The sequence below is a fragment of the Solanum stenotomum genome, chromosome 2, assembly GCF_019186545.1.
Source record: "Solanum stenotomum isolate F172 chromosome 2, ASM1918654v1, whole genome shotgun sequence".
NCBI classification, from domain to species: domain Eukaryota; kingdom Viridiplantae; phylum Streptophyta; class Magnoliopsida; order Solanales; family Solanaceae; genus Solanum; species Solanum stenotomum.
Window position 1 is genome coordinate 71,451,205 of NC_064283.1, and position 24,472 is coordinate 71,475,676.

At 33.2% G+C, this 24,472-nt stretch overlaps 2 protein-coding genes across 7 annotated transcripts; one reads left to right on the forward strand and one right to left on the reverse strand.

The window, feature by feature from the left end:
• Nucleotides 1-693: 693 nt before the first annotated feature.
• LOC125857191 (sulfhydryl oxidase 2) lies at nt 694-12,090 on the forward strand. Of its 2 annotated transcripts, XM_049536874.1 has the most exons (12): nt 696-1,144; nt 2,390-2,414; nt 2,485-2,577; nt 3,362-3,537; nt 4,361-4,430; nt 4,534-4,602; nt 4,704-4,777; nt 4,864-5,017; nt 8,988-9,028; nt 10,905-11,051; nt 11,171-11,614; nt 11,833-12,090. In XM_049536874.1, exons 1-12 carry the CDS (start codon nt 924-926, stop codon nt 11,852-11,854), a joined length of 1,536 nt encoding a protein of 511 aa, XP_049392831.1. In that variant the 5' UTR covers nt 696-923; the 3' UTR covers nt 11,855-12,090. The 2 variants fall into 2 exon arrangements, with proteins under 2 accessions (XP_049392830.1, XP_049392831.1); XM_049536873.1 differs by having other exon boundaries at nt 694-1,144; nt 11,171-12,090.
• An 806-nt stretch (nt 12,091-12,896) lies between these two features.
• Nucleotides 12,897-17,821, reverse strand: LOC125857206 (uncharacterized). Of its 5 annotated transcripts, none has more exons than XM_049536900.1 (8): nt 17,799-17,821; nt 16,582-16,892; nt 14,845-14,916; nt 14,576-14,643; nt 14,310-14,454; nt 13,726-13,806; nt 13,556-13,645; nt 12,897-13,466 (listed from the first exon to the last, which is right to left on the reverse strand). In XM_049536900.1, exons 2-8 carry the CDS (start codon nt 16,825-16,827, stop codon nt 13,383-13,385), a joined length of 786 nt encoding a protein of 261 aa, XP_049392857.1. In that variant the 5' UTR covers nt 16,828-16,892; nt 17,799-17,821; the 3' UTR covers nt 12,897-13,382. The 5 variants fall into 5 exon arrangements, with proteins under 5 accessions (XP_049392857.1, XP_049392855.1, XP_049392859.1 ...); XM_049536898.1 differs by having other exon boundaries at nt 17,804-17,819; XM_049536902.1 differs by having other exon boundaries at nt 13,721-13,806; nt 17,804-17,819.
• Nucleotides 17,822-24,472: the final 6,651 nt, after the last annotated feature.

Below are 24,472 nucleotides of genomic sequence, written 5' to 3' on the forward strand. Positions count from 1 at the left end.
GACATTATGTTCGTTAAAATAAGGGAAAGGCTCAAAATATGTCCTCAAACTTTGGAAAAAGGCTTATTTATATTATTTTTGTTTGAGAAAAGATTCATCCATGTCATTATTTTTGTTAATTAATAGAAAATAGTATCGCTTTTGCAAAACCATTGACACGTGGTCAATTATAAATTGGCTACGTCATTAATAAAATCATTTTTCTTAAAGGAAAAAGACTCAAATATGTTATCGAACTTTAAGAAAAGACTCATATATGTCATTTTAGTTAACAAAATAATGGCATAGATGAGTTTTTTTCCTCAAATTTCGATGAAACATTTGAGTCTTTTACTTAAAACAGTCCAACAATATATATATTTTATAGAAGAGATACATATATATTATATATAGTTAAAACGGTTATTATATTATCGATAGATTGTCAAAACAAATTAACTTATTACATATATACCATCTTAATTTGCCTTTAGTTGTGTCATTGTTAGTTTAAAACCTAATCTGGACAAAATATCTGCTACTTTATTAACTCGACGAAAACTATGAGAGACCACCTGACTCCTCAACTTGATCAAAGTTAACCTACAAAAAAGTGTTGGGAAAAGAGAAACATATTTATTGCTCCTTTCCTTAAATTAATCGAGGTATATGCGAGTTAATCCGAACATTACAATTATTGTTTTTAGAAAAGAAAACCTAATGCATATACCACATAAGAGAGCCCTAAAAGAAAATTCAAAGGAAAATTCTATGAGGGCAAAGGGACAGTAGTGAGTTAGGTAAAGCTGTTCCTCTGTCCTAACAAAATCTTAAAAAAGTCGTTTCTTTAACCCAAATTACCAAATCAGATCGATTTTCTCAGCTCTGAAACTTCGAAAATCCATTTCTACAGACACCCTTTTCCCTTTTACTGAATCTTGGCCATGTCTTGTTCAATATTTTTGCTCTTTTTGGCTCTATTTGTGTCAACTTTGGAACAATCGGTTTCGGTTTCTAACGGATCGCAGCGGGTAATTCTTCGGGCGATTAGTGGTCAAGATGGTGAAAAGCCTGACTTTGCTGTTGAATTGAACGCCACCAACTTTGATTCAGTACTCAAAGAGACTCCTGCCCCTTATGCTATTGTTGAATTTTTTGCACACTGGTTAGTTTTTTACCTTGTTTTTGTCAATGGGTTAGCTGCGTTTTTGAGAATTAGAAGTTTTTTGCTTGTTGCTTTATGTAATCTCAATTGTAACAACCTCTTTAGTCCTAAATTAGTTTTATTTATACCCTGTGGTGTCCTGATTAACTTGGGTTGACTGTACTCATGGTTACCTGTGTCTAAGTAGTGGGGATACTGGGTAAATCTGGCCACTAAATCTTGCATATGGGAGTAAAGTTGCCTAGCTTGTTTTACCACATAAGGGATTTGAACCCTTAACTCACATGATTTTAGTTCCAGCTTGGTTGTCTAATAGGCTTTTTTTGAGAAATACGAGACATCTAAGTTCATTGATAACAAAAAGAAAAAAACGCAAAGGGGGTTCGATTGATGATAAAATAGAATGCGAGACATCGTTCAAATGATCTTGGGTCCTATTGGAAATACCAGTGAAGATCCAAATTGGAAAGTGAAAAACATTTATAGTTGGAGAGAAAATTGCTGGTGCTGTGGTTTTAGCATGTTTATATGTAGTCAAAGAACAGAAAAATGTTAAATTTCAATAGTTGTTGGGAGAAGAGAAGTTTTGGAATGACCCATTTCATTTCATGAGGCAAACTTCTTTCTTCCTTGTCTTGGTTTTGGTTGCTAGACATGTTAAAAGGATCTTTTTTTAAGTTTGGGGAACCATGTACTGAGAGGATTCTGAGGGAATTATAAAGATCGTAGCTTTTTGGATCTGAGTATTTGGATTCGGTTTGTCCCATACAAAGTTTGAGTAGTCTGAATATAGACATCATAATGACGAAAAAGTTTTACTTGGTAGGAGTAAGAGAAGCTTGTTATGGTCATCAGACTCCGTCAATTTGGTTAATTTTTAGATTCGTAAATTGTTAGTTGTGTTCTTTTTATTCACCGAGCAATGTGTTTGCGTAATCCAGGAATTCTAATAACTGTTCATTGTATATTCTAGTTCTTCTTTTTTCTGGGCTATGTAATATGTGACACTGGTGGAATTCATATCAAAATTCTATAAAAGTAGGAAAAGATGAGAAAGTTTAGCATCCACATGACTTTGAGGAAAAGTAAGATGTTACCTATACTTGTTTCATTGCTGTGTGCTTACCAATAGTTTGACCAACTTTTCCATGTGTTCAACTTCTATCTTAAGTTCGTAATATATTATTTTGAACCAAGTCTGCATCCATGTGATTCTCACTTAAAGCTCTTTTATTCGTCTCGTAGGTGCCCTGCTTGCAGAAATTATAAGGTATGAATCTGTTTCTTATTATATGAACTTCCATTGTGATATTTCTAATGATGAGGCAATACTTTTGCAGCCACAATATGAGAAGGTTGCAAAACTCTTCAATGGAGCAAATGCCAGTCATCCAGGGATCATATTAATGACGAGGGTAGACTGTGCATTAACGGTATTACTCTATGCTTCATTTATGCTTCCAAAAATTACTTTATCCGCTATTTGTGTACATAATCTCGTCTTTATAATGGGATTTTTTCAATGGTCAGTTAGTGTATTACATTTTCCCTTTTTTCTGGTGGTTACTGAGATTTATAAGAAGTGTTCATCCTTCTCTGATGTTCTTTTTCCAAACTTTGTAGTTGTTTCAATCAACTGTAATCCATGGATTATGCTCTCTCTTTCCCTCTTATTCACCGTTTTGTATGTCTGAAAATTATAATGGAAGTTGCCTTGAGGTCATAGTCTCTCTGTCTGCGTCTCTGGGTGGACTTCCCACCCTCCACGAAGAAGAGAGTGTAGATCAGTCTTCAAGGACCGATAACAAGACAATTTGAAGCTATTCTAATGGTGTTGTAGTTATCCAAATGAGTACTAATATCTTTTGCCACAAGGGACAAGTTTAATCAGTCAGTCTTTTGATATAAGTTGATCAGTCTTTCTTTATTTTTCTGCTCTTCTCATTTAAATTGGTTCGGGTGGGCTCAGTCAATATCGCGTTGATTGGGGATTCTTGCTTTTTTAATCATTTCACATCGTCACAGTTTCTCTCCTGTAGTGAGTTTTTAATGTACTTACTGCTTGATACCTCCCATTTATGCAGATGCTTTTCTTCAATATTTCGTTCTCTTGTCATTTGCCTTTTCTTTTTTCACTCTACTAAGAGACCTTTTTTCTTACCGTACATGATACCCCTAACTGATTTTTCCTCTTATTTCATCTTTTTGGCAGCACAGATAAATTCTAATCTTTGTGATAAGTTCTCTGTGAAGTATTACCCAATGCTTCTCTGGGGCCCTCCTAAGAAGTTTGTTGGTTGGGATCCAAAACAAGAAAATAGTGAAATACTCACCATTGAAAGAGGACGCACAGCTGATATCCTTTTAGGTTGGATCAACAAACAACTGGGAAGGTATATATGATCTCCTTCATAGGTTTTGTAGTTATTGGTGAAGTCATTTCCTAAAGTTAGCTGTCTTATGGTGTTGAAAGCTCTTAAGCTGATTGTGTTTGTGGTAGCTACTGTAACGAAGTAATAATTTTGAGAATTAGATCATTTATCTGTCTTAATAATTCAATTGAGCTGCCTTCTTTTGGGTCATTGGGATCTAGGGAAGTTAGTTGTTACAAATAAAGTGTGCTATCTTAAGCTATTATGGTTGTTAAAAAAGCTGTTTAAACTATATTATCTCTAATAGTAATTGCCATTGACATTATAGAAATATCCACTAAGAAGGGTTCCTTAAATACATGAAATAGCCATAGGAAGCCTGTAAAGCTGATAAGTTACTTTTGGGTTTTAAGGATAAAAAGGTAAAGAATTGTTTGACAAGTATAAAAGCCAGTTCCATGTGGCTTTTCGTTAATGTTGTATCAGCTGTAAAATATATGTTGTTGGGAAGTGTCACATAGAGCTCGGGCAGAGTTTATGAATTATGTACTGCACAAAAAATTGTTCTGACATGGATAAATTTCTCTGTTGTTTGGTCTTCTCCCGTATCTTAAATTCACCAAAAAGAATCAACTCCGTATTGTATTCGACTGATTTCATATCCTAAATTCTCACCCCATAGGCTGATGTTGTATGGGACTTGAGTTGGACTCTTGAAAGTAGAAGACAAGCATTTGTTTGTGTGTACCGTTTTCACTTCAAATTTGTTTTCACATCTGAGTTTTACACTAGTTTTGTACTCAATCAACTATTTTTTCCCATTGCATTGACTTTGAACTTTCAGCTCATATGGCTTCGATGATGAGAAGTATGAGAATGAGCATCTTCAGAGGAACTTTTCGGATCCTGGCCAGGTTACTTGGAGAGCATATGATATTGTTCTGATTTCTAGTTTCACAAATTTAAGCTGTTCATTTTATGTGCGTCTCTCACTGCTGTAAAAACTTTCTTATGAAGATTGCCAAAGCTATATATGACGTTGAGGAGGCAACTTCTACTGCCTTTGGCATCATTCTAGACCAAAGAGTAAAAAATCTAACTCTCTCTCTCTCTCTCTCTCTCCCTCTCATGGATAACTTTGGTCTGCATGACTTAGTTTCAATGGCTTTGGTCCTCAATTAATGCAGATGATTAAATCAGAGACTCGGGCTTCACTTATAAAATTCCTTCAACTTTTGGTGGCTCATCATCCTTCTAAGAGGTTAGCTCCTACATTGCAGTGTTCTGTGAATTGTAAAAGCATATCCTGCCTTTTGTTGACTTGTTAAATTTGGATATTTGTGCTAGGTGCCGGAAGGGAAGTGCGGATATACTAGTTGACTTTGATAATCTGTGTCCTTCAGAGATATTGCTAGCGAATAATGAAGCTGACAGCTGCAGCAAAAAGGGTACACTGGGAAATTACCAAATTTGTGGGGAAGAGGTTCCTCGTGGATATTGGGTGAGTACATAAATATTATTTTTAGATGATGCATACTTAGTTCATTGTTCACTTCTTTATTTAGTTGAAGTTGGACAATGCCCTTTTCTGGAAGTGGAGGGTTCTCTATTCTAGAGCAAGAAACTTAGAGGGTGTTTGGCTAAACTGATAACTCATAAGCTAGTTAAACCAGTTTATAAGCACTTTTTGGCTTATCTATGTGTTTGATAAATACCGAAGGTGTTTAAAATCCAAAGTAAGTCAAAAGCCATAAGTTGGTCACCCTCGCCTTATGGTCTTACAACTTATAAGCACTTTTGGTTTGACCGTGCTATCTACAATTTTGTTCTTAATACCTTATGTAATCTCCAAATAACTACTCCGAAAACATAACTTTGTTTATTGTAGATATATTCTGTACTCATCATAAATCCTTTTTTAAGTAGAAATACTTCCAAAAATTGTATGTATATTTTATAAATAGTTTTAGGGGCATTTTAGATCATTTTTATGGAGAAACGCTAATCAATATCTCTACAATTTTATTCTTAATACCTTATGTTATCTCCAAAATACTACTCCAAAAACACAACTTTAATTGTATCTCTATTCTGTACTCAACAATCAACATACATCCTTTTTTAAGTAGAAATACTTCCAAAAATTTATAGTTTTAGGGGCATTCTATATCATTTTTATGGAGAAATGCTAATCAATATCTCTTTACCAAGCACATTAATTGCTTATTAGCTTATTACCAGTTTCAGTACTTTGATCTAAACATGTAACTACTTATTTATAAAATTAGGTTCAACACCTAAAAGTGCTTTAAAGAACTTGATACTTACCAACTACTTTTAATCACCTAATCCAAACGGGTTCTTGTACTGTCACACAATCAATCGATCAATCAAATACACCTTAATTATAAAGCAGTTTTCTTCATATCCACCTTTTTTTTCTACAACAGCAACATATATTATTGTTTATTGGCGGAATGACCTGAGAGACACTCCACTAAACACAATATTTTAAACCCTTTTCTCACATAATCTGTGGAAGTGTGATACACGCAGCTACACGTGAACTCCACACCATTTTTTTTAGTGACACGTCATAACTTTTTTAAATATTTAATGACACATCAGAAATTTATTATTAAAAAAGATAAATAATATTTTTAAAAAGGTGCAATTCCTCTCCCCCAATTCCCCACTTCATCGTCTTCTCCATTTGCACTCCTCATCCCTGAAAAAAATTGCATTGTCCCAAAAAAAAGTTCAAACACAAAAATTCATTAGCCATTAGGTTTACTTGAGGATCTGTTCCATTTATTTTGAATCGATAAACTCAAATATCACAGAAATTTTGAATTAAAAAAAACTGGTTTGTGAATAATCTAAGAAATATGTAGATCTTGAAAATTTTATATAAGAACATAAAAATGAAAATGGATTAGCTAGATGTATTTTTTTATGGTAATGGTGGCAGTTGTGAAGGGTACTGTTTATCGAAGAAGACGATGAAAAAAAATAGAATGAGGTGGGTGCTGAAAACAAAGAAAGAATGATGGATGAGTGGGTGAGTACTCATCTGAAGAAGAAGAAGAAAAGAGGAAGGGGTGGGCTGGGGACTGAAGATGGAGAGAGAAGGGGTGGGTGGGGCTGAAGAAGAAGGTGAGATGATTTGAGTTTTTTTTTTTTTTNTGATACACGCAGCTACACGTGAACTCCACACCATTTTTTTTAGTGACACGTCATAACTTTTTTAAATATTTAATGACACATCAGAAATTTATTATTAAAAAAGATAAATAATATTTTTAAAAAGGTGCAATTCCTCTCCCCCAATTCCCCACTTCATCGTCTTCTCCATTTGCACTCCTCATCCCTGAAAAAAATTGCATTGTCCCAAAAAAAAAATCAAACCCAAAAATTCATTAGCCATTAGGTTTACTTGAGGATCTGTTCCATTTATTTTGAATCAATAAACTCAAATATCACAGAAATTTTGAATTAAAAAAAACTGGTTTGTGAATAATCTAAGAAATATAATAGATCTTGAAAATTTTATATAAGAACATAAAAATGAAAATGGATTAGCTAGATGTTTCGGTAACTTTTTAATATTTTTTTATGGTAATGGTGGCAGTTGTGAAGGGTACTGTTTATCGAAGAAGACAATGAAAAAAAATAGAATGGGTTGGGTGTTGAAAACAAAGAAAGAATGATGGATGAGTGGGTGAGTACTCATCTGAAGAAGAAGAAGAAAAGAGGAAGGGGTGGGTGGGGCTGAAGAAGAAGGTGAGATGATTTGAGTTTTTTTTTTTTTAAATATTACTATTGTTTTCTTGTGTTAATTTTAATATTTTAAAAATAGAAATATTGTAGTCACTTGCTACAAAACGCGTGTAGTCACGTAGTTGTCCAACTCAGTCAATTTAATGCCATATAAGTTTGGTCAATGGTCAGAGGAGTTCAAAAAATAGAGTTTCATTGAGTTTAAGTATTCATTTGGCAAAGTAATGAGTAGAAGGGTCCAACTGACAAATGGAGTCAAGTACAGGGATTTCCCAAGGCAGAATCCTTGTTTATTTCTTCTGCAGTTCTGCTTTATGTCTTGTTATATATGACATTTAAATGGACAAGGTGTTTTAAATATTAATTCTACTTATGTAATTATATTAGTGGTAATGGCAGAAAATGTTAAGGTAATGGTTGAAAAGAATATTTGAAAGATGAAATATCACATCAAAGTTTTAAAATGATTTGGTACATGAATTTGAATTCTTTTAGTTTTAGAAACTATATAGAATTTTATTATTGAAATGGAGCACATGTTTTGGGATGTTCTACTGTGGAAAGAGTGCCCCATAAATTGAGTAGATGTATTATCTATTTATTCTAGGAAGTAGATACACTACTATTACTATATCCTAACATTTAACAGGAATGTGTGCATCCCTCGTTATATCTATAAGTGCTTCCGTTTGGAGTGTACTTATGCCAATTATTCTTAAATCTAGTTGTAGTTCTCTGGAAAAATTTCAGCATTAATCTTAACAGGACTAATTCTGAAAACACAGGTTTTATGACATAGTAGTTACTGGTCATTAGGAATCATGGTGTTACGAGACAATAAATTGTTAACTTTATTGTCCTTCTGCTGAGCAGGTTAATGAATCCTGAAAAATGTTTCTGAAATACTTTTGTGGCTGGGAAACTAAACTATCATAGTATTTATTATTTTCATAATGTTCTCTTGGTAATATATGATAGCTAGCCTTTTGCTCGTCCAACCATCTCTTTTTCTGTGTTTATATTTCGGTCCTTTTTCTTTTTGTCCTTTCTCGTGGGTGCAGGTTGTGGGAAGGGGAGGAATTGCTGCTATATGTTGAATAAAATAAGTATCTGTGAATGTTAACTTTTTCAAAAAAAAAAAAAGTATCTGTGATATGTACCTTGTCAAAAAAAAGAATAATCTGCGATATGTGTCTTTGAGTTTGATTTAGCTTATTTATCTTCCGTGGTTGGACTAATAAACTTATTTTAGATTATTTTTTTCAGTAACTATCTATTGGCTGCATAAGAATGCTAACCTTTTGCTTGCCCAACCTTTTTTGTGTTTTAGTTTTGAGTCCCTTTTTCATTTCCTTAGTATTTTTCTGTTGGGATGTGGGTGGTAGATAGGGAAAGGGGAAGGGTTAGTTAGATGAGATGTGCTCCACATGTATAAATAATTTTCAGTTTGATTGAGCTTGTACATATCTTAGTGGTTCTATAGCTCCTCCCCTCACCCTACTTCTAATTTTGACTTACATGAGATCCCTAGCTTTCACTATTTTGGTGGAATTTGTAAAAGTGGAATTGTCTTGTGCACGAAGATACTCCCATCTTTTTACATATTAATAGCTTGAAGGAATTCTGCATTTTGCTTTGCTGTGCCGTGCAAAGCATTTCCGATTCGTTTTATGACAGTCTATTTCATGCAGATGTATTGTCGTGGCAGCAAGAATGATACCAGAGGTTTCAGGTAATGGATCATTCATGTACTCTTTATCATATGTGAAACTTTTACGATTTTATGATTGTAGAAAAGTTGTTTAGAAGAATATAGTAAAGTAGATAAACTCATAGCCAGATAATTCATTACTGAGATGTTAAAGTTGAGGATTTGCATTCTGTAAATTTCTTTTAAGCTATTTTTTCGATGTAAGTGTCAGATGAAGCATGTTTAGTCGGCCTAAAGGGCCAAGTGGGGCAGTGGCTAGGGTATTTGAAATGTCAACATGTATGGTTGAATTTTATCTTTTGCTTCTGATGTTGGTTTGCACCCAAGGGTGTGTCCTAACAGTCAATGAAGAGGTGAAAATCCTGGGAGACCAGGATTCAAATCTCAATAAAGACAAAAAAATGCGAGGTGAGTTCTTCCCATGTGCCTTTGGTAGACGGAGTTACCCAGTGTATGTGGTGGTGGGAAATAGTTGGTACCCGGTGGAATATTTGAGGTGTGCACAAGTTGGCTGGGTCATCACCTTTATCCAAAAAAAAAGTAGTATTATTTGCAGGAGGAAGGCTGTAATGGCAGTACAACAACATACCCAGTGAAATCCCACAGGTGGGTTTGGGGAGGGTAGAGTGTACGCAAACCTTAGTCCTTACCTCTACCTTCTGGAGGTAGAAAGGCTGTAAAATTTAGTGGATTTAGTCCATATAAAATTGGTCGTGATTCCAAATACAAGAGATGTTGGACCAAAACAAGATCAATTATTTAAATCCAAGACATGGATTTACTTATAACTCCAGCATGCCCCCAAGGCTTTGGTCTAGTAGTAAGATCGTAACTTGTGATGTATGGGTTATGCACACGTCACTGGTTCGAACTTTGATGTACGTCTAGTGAACGTGACTTGGTTGAGGAGAAGAATCAGAGGACGTCCTTTGTAAATGTTGTGACATCCTAAAGAATGTAATCCATATTGTTTATTCATATTAAACATTGCTATTTGTTTTAACTTATCTTTTCTTGATTATTTTTCAGACTCGAAACTTTTTACAATGGCAAATAGTTGAAATTCCTAAACGGATCAATGTTATAAAAGCTTTTTTTAAAAGGATGTAGAATTATATTTTTCTCATTCTACTTGGGAAGTCCTCTGTAGAATTCCTTGGAACCCTGACTGACACACATGTTGAGAATAGCCTACTGTTAAAGATGCAGAGGATTTGGAAAAAACTAAAATAGTAAATTACAGATGAAGTTGAAGAATTGGGTTTGTTTATCTTGTGGTGTAGAAGTCTGATAAATTTTAAACGTTAAAATGCTGGATACATAATCTAAAGGTGGACCCGAATCTCCAAAGCACTTGTAGCTGGAAACTGTGGTTCATTTTCTTCTTAAATGCCTGTATACTATGAATTCAATCTTTGCTTCATTGATAGCCTTAATACCTAGAGCGTGAAGTTTGCACCTGCAAATGTATGGTCTGGGGTTTTGTTAAACGTTGAGAGAGACGATGAGAAGGAGACAGACAATTAGGTTGGTTCGGTCGCAGTCAGGGAGGGAGGGTGGGGTTAATATTAACTCTTCAATTGGCCGTGATGGATTGATCAGTGCTCCTGCAGCAACACAGTTGATTGACACGGTCGAAGTATCGTTTTTAAATTGTCTGTTACTTTGGTCTTTCTTGCCGGCCTCTACCACTGTCTTTTATGCATCTTCTTTTGACAAGTAGCAGAATATAAATCAGCAACCCAAAAAAGTGGTTCAATTTAGTTCAGTGCTAAAAATGCTTGTGCTAAAAAGATTTAGTAGCAAAGGGCATTGGGTATCAAAAGTTAATCAACTGATTTTATGATATTAATTTATTTTGGCAGTTTTCTCACCCACATGTTTATATCTTTTGCAGTTGCGGTTTGTGGGTGTTGTTACACTCACTCTCTGTCAGAGTTGAGGATGGAGAAAGTGACTTGGCATTCAGAACTACCTGTGATTTTATATACAACTTTTTCGTCTGTGAGGAATGTAGGCAACACTTTCATGGCATGTGTTCAAGGTAAAACATCGAAGAGGTTCTTTTTGTGTCTCAACTTATCTTTCTGAATGTTACATTTTTTTATCTGACCGTCCAGGCTGGTCGAGTAACTGTTATGTTTTAAATGTTTGCAATTCCAGTGTATCTAGTCCTTTCAAGAAAGCGCGTGATTTTGCCCTGTGGTTGTGGAGTGCCCACAACCAAGTTAATGAGCGACTAATGAAAGATGAATCACTAGGAGCAGGTGATCCTGAATTTCCCAAAGTTACTTGGCCTCCAAAGCAACTTTGTCCGTCATGTTATCTCAACCCACGCAAAACGAGCGATGAAAATAGTAAGATTGATTGGAACGAGAATGAGGTTTTTAAGTTTCTGGTTAGTTACTACGGGAAAGAGCTAGTGAATCTCTACAAGGACAAAGAGCTGCAAGCAGGTGGTGGGACTGAAAAAACAGTTAATGAGGAGCTGGTAGCTTCAACAAATGCAGTTGTGGTTCCACTAGGAGCTGCATTGGCAATTGCAGTTGCGAGCTGTGCATTTGGAGCGTTGGCTTGCTTTTGGCGTTCTCAGCAAAAGAATCGGAAGTATAAACATCTACACTCTTTGAAGAATATATGACTATTACTTATGACATCATTCAAGTCGGTATAACAACAAAAACAACATAATTTTAAAGCAAAATTTGAAATGTAGAAGGAAGTTTAAAAAGTTGAAAGATTTTTCAAGAGGTGGAGTTTGAGATCATTGGAGGTTGACATTCTTGCTGTCTTATTGTTTTTTTTCTCTTCCGCGAACATTTCAGGCCAAGAAGAAGCTGGAACTGAGTGTGTTAAAGGGACAGATCTACACATGGTGTATGTATAATTCAGATACAGGTCAAACGAGGCGCGAAGTAGGAAACAAACTGAGATGATTCATATGTGGATCTCTACTGCTAAAGAATTTTAATCATACTTCTTTTTCATCTCCTATTTTTCCCAAATGGAGTGTACAGATTTACTTTTCAAGTGTAACTGAACAAAGATGTTATTTTGAGAACCTGCATTTTCACCCCCTGCTACTCTCTCCATCTGATCTTGGATTCTGCCCTGTCTTGATTAGCTTCTTCCTTCGAGCAAGCTATGGTCTAACAACCTTCTTGTTGTGTTGCATTTTGTGATTTTCTGCGTTGATTTTACAAGTGGAGACTGTCAAATATGCTAGCATTGTGTAGAATGGTGTATCTGGAATTTAAGTGTTGCAGGTTCTGAGTTTAGAAGGAACTTCATAGATTCTTGTTTTCTGCCCATGCATATTTGATTTGACCTAGAAGCACTATCCATTGGTGGATTTGCCATTCCGGGTCAAAATGTTTTCTAGGAAAATAAGTGAGTGTTTTTATGTTTTTTGTGTATGTTGTACATTAGCAAAACATATTATCCTAAAAGTCATTTTTATATAATCTAGATAAATATTATGCGAGGCACGGGAGGGGTAGGGGTGGGGTGTAATGAAGTGTGTTGGAGGGTATGAAGGACATGGTCAATATGAAATATTACTTTGTGAAATTTGTTTTCCTACTTTTAACGGAGAAATCATTTTCCTCAATTTTTTAAAGAACTTGTTTTTCAATTAAGAGATTTTAAATCCTTAATTTTACAGGTAGAGATGTTTAAAGCGCATTGTAATTATCATAAACAAACATGGGATAAACTCATCTTAAAATTAACCTCGAAAATAGTTATCTCTTATCCCTCTTACCAAACGAGCCCTAAAATCTGTATTTGCAAAGTGAAGATAATTACTCTCTCCCTCCGGTTCAAAATAAGTAAATTACCGGAGTGTGACATCAATCTAATGTTGTCTTAACTAACGTTTGATCATAGATTTTGAATCAAATTTTTTGAAATATATCTTTGATCATATTTTGAAAATATGATCTTGGAACATTTTCAGTACTAAAAGCAACAACTTTTTTTTGCTAGTTTTTGTATTCCTTCAAAAGTGTTCATATACATATTATAACTCTACATAGATTTTTCTGACTAATTCACAACTTCAGATATCTCTAGTTGTAAAATTGGACATTTTTCATCTCTTTTGAGTCCTTTCTTTTTTACCTCTATGCTTCTATTTTGAATTCTCCTCACAGATCTCTTCAGTATATAACTTCTTGTCGACTGGTCAATCCTTCACGACTTTGGAGCAGTTCTCGACGACAAACAAGAGTCTAAGTGTGGGGTGGCAACTCCCGCAACATATGCTGGAACAGAGAGTAACAACAGCGGGGAAATGAAGATCGACACTGCTGTCAGATGCATATCCTATATCTCGGAGAAAAACTTCTCTTTGTTGTTCAACAACAAAATTCATTCATTGGATAGCAGTTATGGGAGGTTCTTGTTGCAGAGTCACCAGGCTAGCTTCTTCACGGGACGAAGAGATGGGCAAAGTAGCCTGTCATGAAGGTTGAACAAAGAATGTCTTTAACTTAGGAGGCAAATTATGTCAAGGCGAAACTTAGAGGAAAAAAGATTCTCACACACCTGTTGGTGTTGCCGGTGGTGGCAAGAAATCACTGCTTTCATTATGACGTAGACGGGCAGAACAATGCCCATAACTCTAAGAAGTAGCAACTGCAAGCAATGCGTAACAAGTGAGATGACATTATGTGTAATAGCAATACGTTACCATTTTCCCTATTCAACTACCTTACCATAACCAATGGAAGTGAGTAGTCCCCTGCTTGATCAACTATGAGAGGAAGAGCGTGACGTATAACTAGAAGCAGCATAAACTATTAAGAAAGCAAAATGAAAAAAAGAAGTTAGAATGCAGCATATAAATTAAGAAATTATCAAACATGGTTCCCAAAGTACAAAGAAATCCTTCCAGATTCAAAATGGGTGAGTGATGTTATTACTTGTTTATGGCATATAAAAAAACATGCTGCTACTAGTATGACATGTGTTCCAGCCAAGCACGGGAACTAGTGCATCGTATAATTTCATGTTCTCCCAAGTGATCACTTTTTGTGTTGCATATCAATTTAATTACATTCCTGTTCTCGTAAGCAAAAGGCAACCCGGTGCACTAAAGCTCCTGCTATGCACAGGGTCCGGGGAAGGGCCCGACCACAAGGGCCTAGCCTATTGTACACAGCCTTACCTTGCATTTCTGCAAGAGGCTGTTTCCAAGGCTTGAACCCGTGTTCTCGTAAGCAGGTTTTTTTACTGTGTGTGAGTGTACATGTATACAGACGTGTGTGTATATGGAGAGAGAGAGAGAAAGAGAGATTACTATCATGGCAAATACACGACAATACATCATGCTTCTTGGTGTATAAACTTCATTTTCATCAGAGTTAATGAGATTGTGATCAGTTGAAACCACTGCTATCACACGTTGATTATTCAAGTTCCTTCTGACTATTCGCCAATTCCCCCTAATAGAAACACCATATACATATGTTCTCAAGTGATCTAATGAGAAAAGCAACATGGAAATGTGACACAGGGATATTCAAATTTCTATCATGTATAAAAGCGTGAAAGAAGAAAAGACACCTTAAGTTCATTGGAATGCCACCAAGGCGAAAAATCGAGGGTGGTGCTGTGTAACCTGGCCTGAAAGGCTATTCACACAAATGCAAAAATAAGAAAATAAGCAATCAACAGTAACTGAATTGATCAAGCACGCGCTGAACTACTGTAATGTACCCAAATAATCAAACAGGAAATACTAATGATGATTTTGATGCAGCGAAAGTGATTGCTTTGCTGCAAATTATGTTTAACCTGTAAGATAGACAAACAAAATAGCGAACATATCTGACCTGGTGGCAGATCTCGCAAATGGTATCACCCTTCTCATTACACCACCTTTGCACGCATCTACGATGTGCATACTGGAAGAAAAAAGACAATCCAAAAGCAGTTGGAAAACATGTTCAAACAGAAAATATTAGAATATTAGAAATGGAAGGAGAACAGTTTAATGAAATATAGCACCGCCCTATCAATATCTCGGTCTATTTTTTTTTTTCTTCAGGGGGTGGGGGAGGGAGTAGCAGTTCAAGTGAGACGATCAAGTTTAAATCTGAAATTACTTAATGAGTAGTATATGAACACAAAACAAGAATTAGAATAAGGCTAGAACATGTAACTCCCCTTTTCTTTCCCCTATCAAAGTTTGCTCTGAGTATATCAAATATCACATTAGATAGGGACATTCATGAAGAGAGAAACTGATCAGTGGAATTGCATGGCAACAGAGCACTGTGCAAAACTAATCATGTAAGTCCAATAGTAAATACAACTTAGTTCACTTGTGTCAACTTTACCATTCACGAAAGAATTCTGGCAAGACATTGATCAATTTTAATAGATGTTACATATTGTTGATGCTATGTGGAACATGGAGAAACATAGAAAGACACGAGAGAATTATGTGGGGGCAAAAGGATAAGGGAATCAGCACACACGTGCCATCACAGCCAACTTTCACTTCTATTAAACATCTAGACATATGATACTAGTTGAGAGTTCAAATGCCTGCTTGGATTGGCCAAGTACTTAACCACTAACCCCACTAATTAGAAGGTTCAAGTTTCTCAAATTTCTTCTTTTCTACTTGCTCCAACTTGTCTATTACAAGGAGCGAGGGAACAAATGCAAACCTCATCTCTCTTGGGGCTGGGGCGAGGAAAGAAGGATAAGGTAAAAGCAGAACAATTTCAAAGCATATTCAACACGCAAAATAAATCCATACAGGATCTGGACCTTCAAAGCAAAACAATGAGGACAAAGGTAGAACTCAGGATCTTCAACCTTTTTCTCAAGTGGGCAGACAGTAATTTGCAATAATAAACTGGTTCAAGGGCCCAAAAAAGGAGGAACATGAAGAAGTATCCAGACGAGCCAACTTTCAATATTAGAGAGTTACAAATTGAAATTGTTTGGAAGGCATTAAACAGTTATAAGAACAGCACATTCAAACACAATTCTAAACAAATCCTTTGACAAGCAAGCATAAATATGAAGTAGCATATCCTATATATGGCCACATCCACTCTAAGGCAGAATGTGTTAGTACTCACAATATTTGATGGCTCATCGGAATTTAAATATGCCTGTGAAAGTAAAACCTATCTCACACAATCTTAAAAAAGGGCAGCCCGGTGTACTAAGCTTCTGCTATGCGCTAGAACCGGAGAAGGGCCGGACCACAACGTTCTATTGTATGCAGCCTTCCCTGCATTTCTTTCAAGACATCGTCTCAACGGCTCGAACCTGTGACCTCTTGGTCACATGGAAGCAACTTTACTAGCTACATAAAGGCTCCCGTCTCAATCTCACACCATCTTAAATAGAATTATTAATTAGTAGGAAGAGAAAAAGACTAACTATGACTGTGCATTGCATAACAGGAATTTGCTTTTGAGCAAAAAATACCAGCTATTTTACATCAATCCCTCACAAGCACAAGCATGACAAAAGACTAATACACCAATTGATAACATCTTTGCATACTTTAACTGAAAGATAATACTTATAAACAAGGGTCCACAAACCTTCAAGCTACCACAGCAAGAGCATGGAGCCTCCATATTTGAATCCATATCCTCATCTTGGCATATCCTACATTCCACCATTTTTCCTGGAGTTAAAACAGCATCAGCACTTTGGGAGGAGCAATAAGCTGTCGGGTCATCAGTTGTCCATGATGCTAATAGATTCTGATTCCTGCTCTCAATTGCAGCCTCCAAAGTTGATTCAGTCAGCAAACGATCAACCAGAAACACAAAGTGATCTCCCATCCTTTTGGTGATATGAAGAAGACACAAACTTATGCCTTGAACAATATGTTCTGTAACAGAACTGTCTGAAATTAGAACATAACAGAAGTTGCCTTAGAACACAAAAAAAAGATGTTTCTAAAGAATGATCAAAAAGCTAACAAACTATACGAAGAGCAGTACAGCTAAACAAAGGCAGGTCATACAAGAATACCAAATATTCAAGAACAAAGCAAAACAGCTGATTAGCTTCAGATATTGTCAAATTAGGTCTCGAGCCTAGCTCACAGCCCAAAAGCTAGTTCAAAAGTAGGATGATTGCTCAAACCTTATTCAGGAGCTCAAGATTTCATTCACTCACAGATGTGGAACATTGCATTCATCAGAGTTCAACTTTAGAAAAATGAGACAACTCTAATCAGCAACAACATAAGCTTAGCATATTACAACATCAAAAATGGACCAAAAAAGGGCACCCAAGAAAATCCCTGAATAAACATTGCCAAAAGGAGACAAAAGCAAGAACATAGAAAGTACCCTAGCAAAGAACAAAATTGAAGAAACTTTAGGCAAAACCATATAAGCATTGAATCCATACCAAAACAAATTAAGGAGTAAAAAAGGAGGGGAATTAAACAAACCCCATTTGCCAAAAAGTGATCTTTCATATAAATACCAAGTTATAACCAAGCAAACATCAAAATAAAGAAGAAAAATCAAGAAAATCTGCAGAGTAAAAGATAAAGACTTACAAGAAAGGGATTATCTATCTTCAACCTTAGAATTCTCTCTGTGGGGTTCTAATTTCTTCATTAAAATCAAATCTTTTTGAAAGAAACAAGATATTAGCAAGAACCAAAAGAATACTAATTGCAAATAGGAACTGGGGTTACAGTATTTATTTATATACTAAAAATTAGAACACAATTATAGTAAAATATTAAAGGGTATATTTAGATTCAGAAGGGATTCTTGTTTTAGTGTGTGCTTACTCCACAGTAATCCACCATTTTTATAATGAACTAAATTTGAAAAATCCTCCACCCACCATGTCCCCCCACTTCTCCATGAACTGTGCCACTTCAAGGGTCACACATATAATAATCAAATTATATTAATCATTCTTAATTTAGTAACCTATACATTAGGAATTTTATTAATTGGAATATATGTATATGTATATATATATATATATATATATGGGTTCAAGATCAATTATTACTACGAATAAAATAAAATAAAAATTAATTTAATTATTTTTAAAAATCATTACACAATTTAATTTAGGGAAAAAGGACAAATGTCTCAAAAGTATGACGCCATCAGGGCGGCATAAACTCGTTGGTGGGCTAAGGCCAAAATCAAACTAGAAGCCTTAAAAAAATTAAACAATTATATATATTTTTATTTGAAATATATTTTTCTAGTTTTTTGAAATGCAAAAGTAGTTAATAATTTTTGTGTAGTCAATCTCTTCTAATAATTCTTTTTCATTAGATAATATAGCTAAATCACTTAATCTTTCTTGAGACAGTGTTGATCTTAAATAAGATTTTATTATTTTTAATTTTGAAAAACTTCTTTCAGCTGAGGCGACTGCTACATGAATTGTTAACATTATTCTATAAGCAATGGAAGCATTTGAAAAAAAATCAAGTCTTTTTATTTAATTGAGTATCTAACAAATATTTTAAACACTATTTATAATATCAAATAAAAAACTATAATAAACATAAGACATAAAATAAAAATAATATTAGAATGATATTACCGGATTCAAGAACTATAAGGACTTGATTTTCGAAAATGAATTGGGCTGCTGCGATATATTTTTCTCCAAATTTAAAACATAAATTAAGAGAGATGTAAGATTGGAAAAGAGAAAGAGAGAAGAAATAGAAGAGAGGAAGAGAGAAGGATAGAATATATAAAAATAAAATTAGAAAAAGAATAAGGTAAAAAAAAGAAAGATAACTTGTACAATTAAAAAAAAAAAGTACACATTATTTTTTATTTTTTTTATTGAAAAGATAAAAAGTAATAGTCATATCAAATCACTTCATTAATGTCGTTTGAATTTGGAGTCTTAGTTCTATTTTTTAAAAAATTTATTCCTATCTAATAAACTAAAAAAATGGAGCCCCCTAAAATTGGGGGCCTAAGGCCAAAATTTTCTTTTCAACCCTTACCCGTCGTCCATGCATATCATTTACGATAATTTGGGGTATATTTATTCTTTTTTCCTTTTAATTTAAGACAGAGAGTAATAGTTGTCATTTTTTTGGTTACAATATCCATGATGAATGCAACACATCTTTAATAATGGTTTCATTAATTTAGTGATCATGGTATTTGTACCGTGTATGTTGGTTAAAATATACTCGCTCCGTTTCGTTTTGATTGATATAGTTTTTTTTTTTTAGATTCAAATTATATGAACTTTGACTAATATTCTAAGATTTATTTCTTTTAAATTTGAACGATATGAACTTTGACTGACATTTTAAGTGTATTTTTTCATCATATTGATATAAAAAAATGCAATTTGAAAAATTAGTGAAATTAACTCTAGAAAATGAAAACTCATCATAACAACTAAAAAGGAAGAGTATATACCGAAACATTTGCCCTTTAATTCCATTTTCAATAGTTTTTTCATTTGGTTAAGATAATATCACGAGCAACTCAATAAATTACTNATTCGTTGGCCTAAGGCCAAAATCAAACTAGAGGCCTTAAAAAAAATTAAACAATTATATATATTTTTATTTAAAATATATTTTTCTAATTTTTTGAGATGCAAAAGTTGTTAATAATTTTTGTGTAGTCAATCTCTTCTAATAATTAAATCGATAATATAGCTAAATCTCTTAATCTTTCTTGAGACATTATTAATCTTAAATAAGATTTTATTATTTTTAATTTTGAAAAACTTCTTTCAGCTGAGGCGACTGCTACATGAATTGTTAACATTATTCTATAAGCAATGTAAGCATTTGGAAAAGAATCAAGTCTTTTTATTTGATTGAGTACCTAACAAATATTTTAAACACTATTTACAATATTAAATAAAAAAAATATAATAAACATAAGACACAAAACAAAAATAATATTAGAAATTAGAATGATATTACCGGATTCAAGAACTATAAAGACTTGATTTTCGAAAATAAATTGGGCTGCTGCGATATATTTTTCTCCAAATTTAAAACATAAAGTAATTTTTTTTTAAATTGAAATTATCAATAGAACAAGTAAATTCTTAAACTTTGAATAAGAGAGAGATGTAAAATTAGAAAAGAGAAAGAGAGAAAAAATAGAAGAGAGGAAGAGAGAAGGATAAAACATATAAAAATAAAATTAGAAAAAGAATAAGGTAAAAAAAAAGATAACTTGTACAATTAAAAAAAAGTACACATTATTTTTATTTTTTTTATTGAAAAGATAAAAAGTAATAGTCATATTAAATTACCTCATTAATGCCGTTTGGATTTGGAGTCTTAGTTCTATTTTTTAAAAAATTTATTCCTATCAAATAAACTAAAAAATGGGCCCCCCTAAAATTGGAGGCCTAAGGCAAAAAAAATTTTTTCAACCCTTATCAGCTGTTACTGCATACCATTTACGATAGTTTAGAGTATATTTATTCTTTTTCCCTTTAATTTAAGACAGAGAGAGTAATAGTTGTCATTTTTTTGGTTACAATATCCATGATGAATGCAACACATCTTTAATAATGGTTTCATTAATTTAGTGATCATGGTATTTGTACCGTGTATGTTGGTTAAAATATACTCGCTCCGTTTCGTTTTGATTGATATAGTTTTTTTTTTTTAGATTCAAATTATATGAACTTTGACTAATATTCTAAGATTTATTTCTTTTAAATTTGAACGATATGAACTTTGACTGACATTTTAAGTGTATTTTTTCATCATATTGATATAAAAAAATGCAATTTGAAAAATTAGTGAAATTAACTCTAGAAAATGAAAACTCATTATAACAACTAAAAAGGAAGAGTATATACCGAAACATTTGCCCTTTAATTCCATTTTCAATAGTTTTTTCATTTGGTTAAGATAATATCACGAGCAACTCAATAAATTACTTTATATATATAAAATCGACTTCTGATAATATTATTAATCTTAAATAAGACTTAGTCAATTTGTAGGTCGAAGTGTTCGTTTTGATCTATATTTTTAGTGAGGGTCCATTTTGGTATGTGATGTGCAAAACGTATCTATTTTGGAGCCGGACTCGAGAAGGGAAGAGCTCTATGCTTTGCTTAAACGTCATTTCTATTGAAGAAAAACGACTTAATTAGTCTCAATAAATTAAGAATTAGGAACTCAATAGAAAGAAAGACCAAATTCTCTCTCTTTTAGGATTATATATTAATTATCAATAAAGAAAAACCTAAAATAAACAAACAATTTAGGCAGAGTCCTTAATTATGAAGTTTGTTATTTAGCCAAATGCCACATAAATCTAAATTATTCAGTTCAATAAATTAAATACAGATGTTATGCCAAAAAAATAGTAAAATATAGATATTGAATATCATTTTCATATATATTTATGATGGGCTTAATTTGACTAATTGGTTATCTTCCAAAAAAAAACTATTTGTGTACGTTGCAATTGATTAGTTGGCTAACTATTTCTAAATCTTGTTTTACGTGTTGAAATAACTTTATTAAATCAATATATGTTAAATTAAAGTCATGGCTCTTTCATTGGTTTGGTTGGTAACCCTCCTAAACCAATTAGTAATCTCAATATCTCATATAATGCATGAAGTCAAAATCATGCTTTAATTCCTCCTTTTATTTAATACTCCATAATTTATTTGGTCACACACTTCTTTTTCATGTATGTGAGAAGGAAAGGAGGACGATGTGAATTGAACTCATACATATTGTGTGAAAGAGTACTCTCGTAATATCACAAGATTATAAGTGTTGATGAAGAAAATAGTTTAAGATTAATTACTTTATCGAAATATTCTAATTTTTGATTGTATCTTATAGAATTTGATTTTACTTTGTAGGATGAATATATTGTTACAGAGTTGATTTTTCAACTCAATTTATAAAGTCCAAAAATTAGAAATAATAGCTAGGTTTATTTTGGTGTGTGTGTTGTGGAGGCTAAAGTGAGGTAAGCTTAGGCAAATTGTATTAAGTATGGTTGACCAACTAGTTTAGTTGCATAGGGTGAAATTGAGATTCATTGGAGTAAGTCATCATAATGACAAAGATGATGTTTTATTTTCTATATTTTACTCGGTGTCTGATATTCACGCATTTATTTGGGGGGATTACTATGAAGATTATTTTTTTCATTTCGGAGGCTTGAATATGAGACTTTTATGATCAAGAGTGGAGGAATCTCAATCATCTAACTACAACTCATGGTGGTGCTAAAAATGATGTTATTATATTGGTGATCTTATTTTCTTGATGTTTCACTCAATATTAGATACATGCATTGAAGTCCAACTAATTCAAATTTGCATGATACAAGGCCAATTCCGTGGAATTGGCGTTTAATAATTTATTTTTTTCTGAACTCAAACTTGAGACCTTTATGCGGAGGAATTTTAATCATCCCAAATATGTTGATTATTGATGATCTTCATTGTCCTTTTAGTATGTTAGTATTCAGGTTTATAATAATCTAAGTTAAAAGAAACGGAAAATTAATTTAATAGTTTGGCATATGTACGTATAATTAGTTTATAATATATGCATGTATATTAACTATTGGCTATAAATATTTTTGACCATGTAGCCAAATGTATAGTCTCAGTATACATATTTAGTTATATATACATATTTTACAATTACTATACTCATTATACTGTGTTATAAACTTTATATAAGCTAAGTAAAGATTACACTTATTTAATTTCTGGAAAACTTGTTCAATTTCTTGTGGAGTAGCTATAAGGATGATCAAAATTAATTGTCATGAGAAACTCATAATAAAAGTCACACAATCAATCACGCAATATAAAAGAAGAAAAAGAGGAATTTTCTCAAATAGCCACTATAATAAACTTAATTATGCTCCATAACTATAGTTTGCATATTTATGGGCGGTAGCTACAGTTTAAGCTACATCATTTGTATAATTCGCGGGTACATTTGTAGTAATTCAGTTATTTTTGTATCAACTTGAAATAAAGAATTTATACAATTACAAACATCACAAGTGTAAACAGTTATATGAATTATATTATACAGGTTCCAAATTATATAAAAGTTATACAAATTATATTATACAAATTCCGAATTATACAAAACTAAAAAGTTAGCCGCGTAATTATAGCTAAAAGCAGGTCGCGAATTGTAATTAAGGCAAACTATAACTATGTTAAGTAATTAACTAGTATATGTTTGCTTATACACGTAATTTTCCCCAATGAAATCCGATAAATACATGAGACATTAGCACTTGCACATTAGGTTTCAACTAATCATGGGCCAAAAATTCACTTGGCCCAAATTCAATAGTTTGTCTAGAGCTGGCCCAAATTGGAACCTTCTAGAGCTGTCTAACTCATACGGGCTTTGGATTTTATGGGCTAGCCTAATGATGGGCCGAAAAACATCAAGTTCAACCCATTACTATGTGGGCTACGAGCTAAGACGGGTGAATCCCTTTTTAAAAAAGAAATATATTTTTTTATAATTTTTTAATTCAAATTCTATATTTAAAAATTTAAGATAAATATCTTCACTTCATTTTACTTGACACTCTTATTTTAAAATATATTATAAAATGGAGGAAGCAAGATTTTAAATTTATTTATTGATACGAAAATATGTTGTCATTATCTTCTGGACGTGCACAAGATAAACACCACTTCAGTGTAATATAACCCACAAACCACATAGGTAAACCCACTCCGGTGGAATATATATACCCCTAAATCACATAAAGTATATGTCTACAAACCGCATAGGTAAATCACACTCTAGTGTAATATAGCCACAAATCATACAAGAAAGGCAAATCGTATTAGATAAGTCTTGTGAAATGAACTCAACCCAAAAAACATGTAAATAAATTTCAACTCTGAAACTCTAATTTGAAAGATCACCTGCTCAACTAACTCGTGATATTAATCGAGTGGTATGTCTTATTGATATTTCTAGTCATAACGCATTGGTTATAGGTTTTTGTGTCTACAAATGGTCCTACAAACTTCTGCTTCTACAGCAGAAACCTAAATGAGATTTAGCTTCTCTATGAGGTGATACCATTGTCTTCTTAATTAATACGGGCGAAGCTAGAGTATAACTTACGAGTTCAGCTAAAGCTATTATTTTTTATTCAATATAATTGTATAGGTTTTAAGAATTTCATTTTTTATGTATGAAGGATTTTAAAAGAATTAAAAAAATTGAATTTAAAAACTTTAAATACTGATTCCATCTCTAGTCATATATATGATTCACAATTATTTAGATGTTTATTCATGAGTGCTTGTAGCAACACTAATGAACTTGGTGGGTGAGGTCTTCTTTAGTAATCGAGTTAAATTATGAAGAAGGATGTTTGAATTATTTGATGGAATGGACAAGCAAATACGTCAATAGAGGAGACGACCTAAAATGTAGATGCTACGATAATTGTATATGTAGTTTGGAGC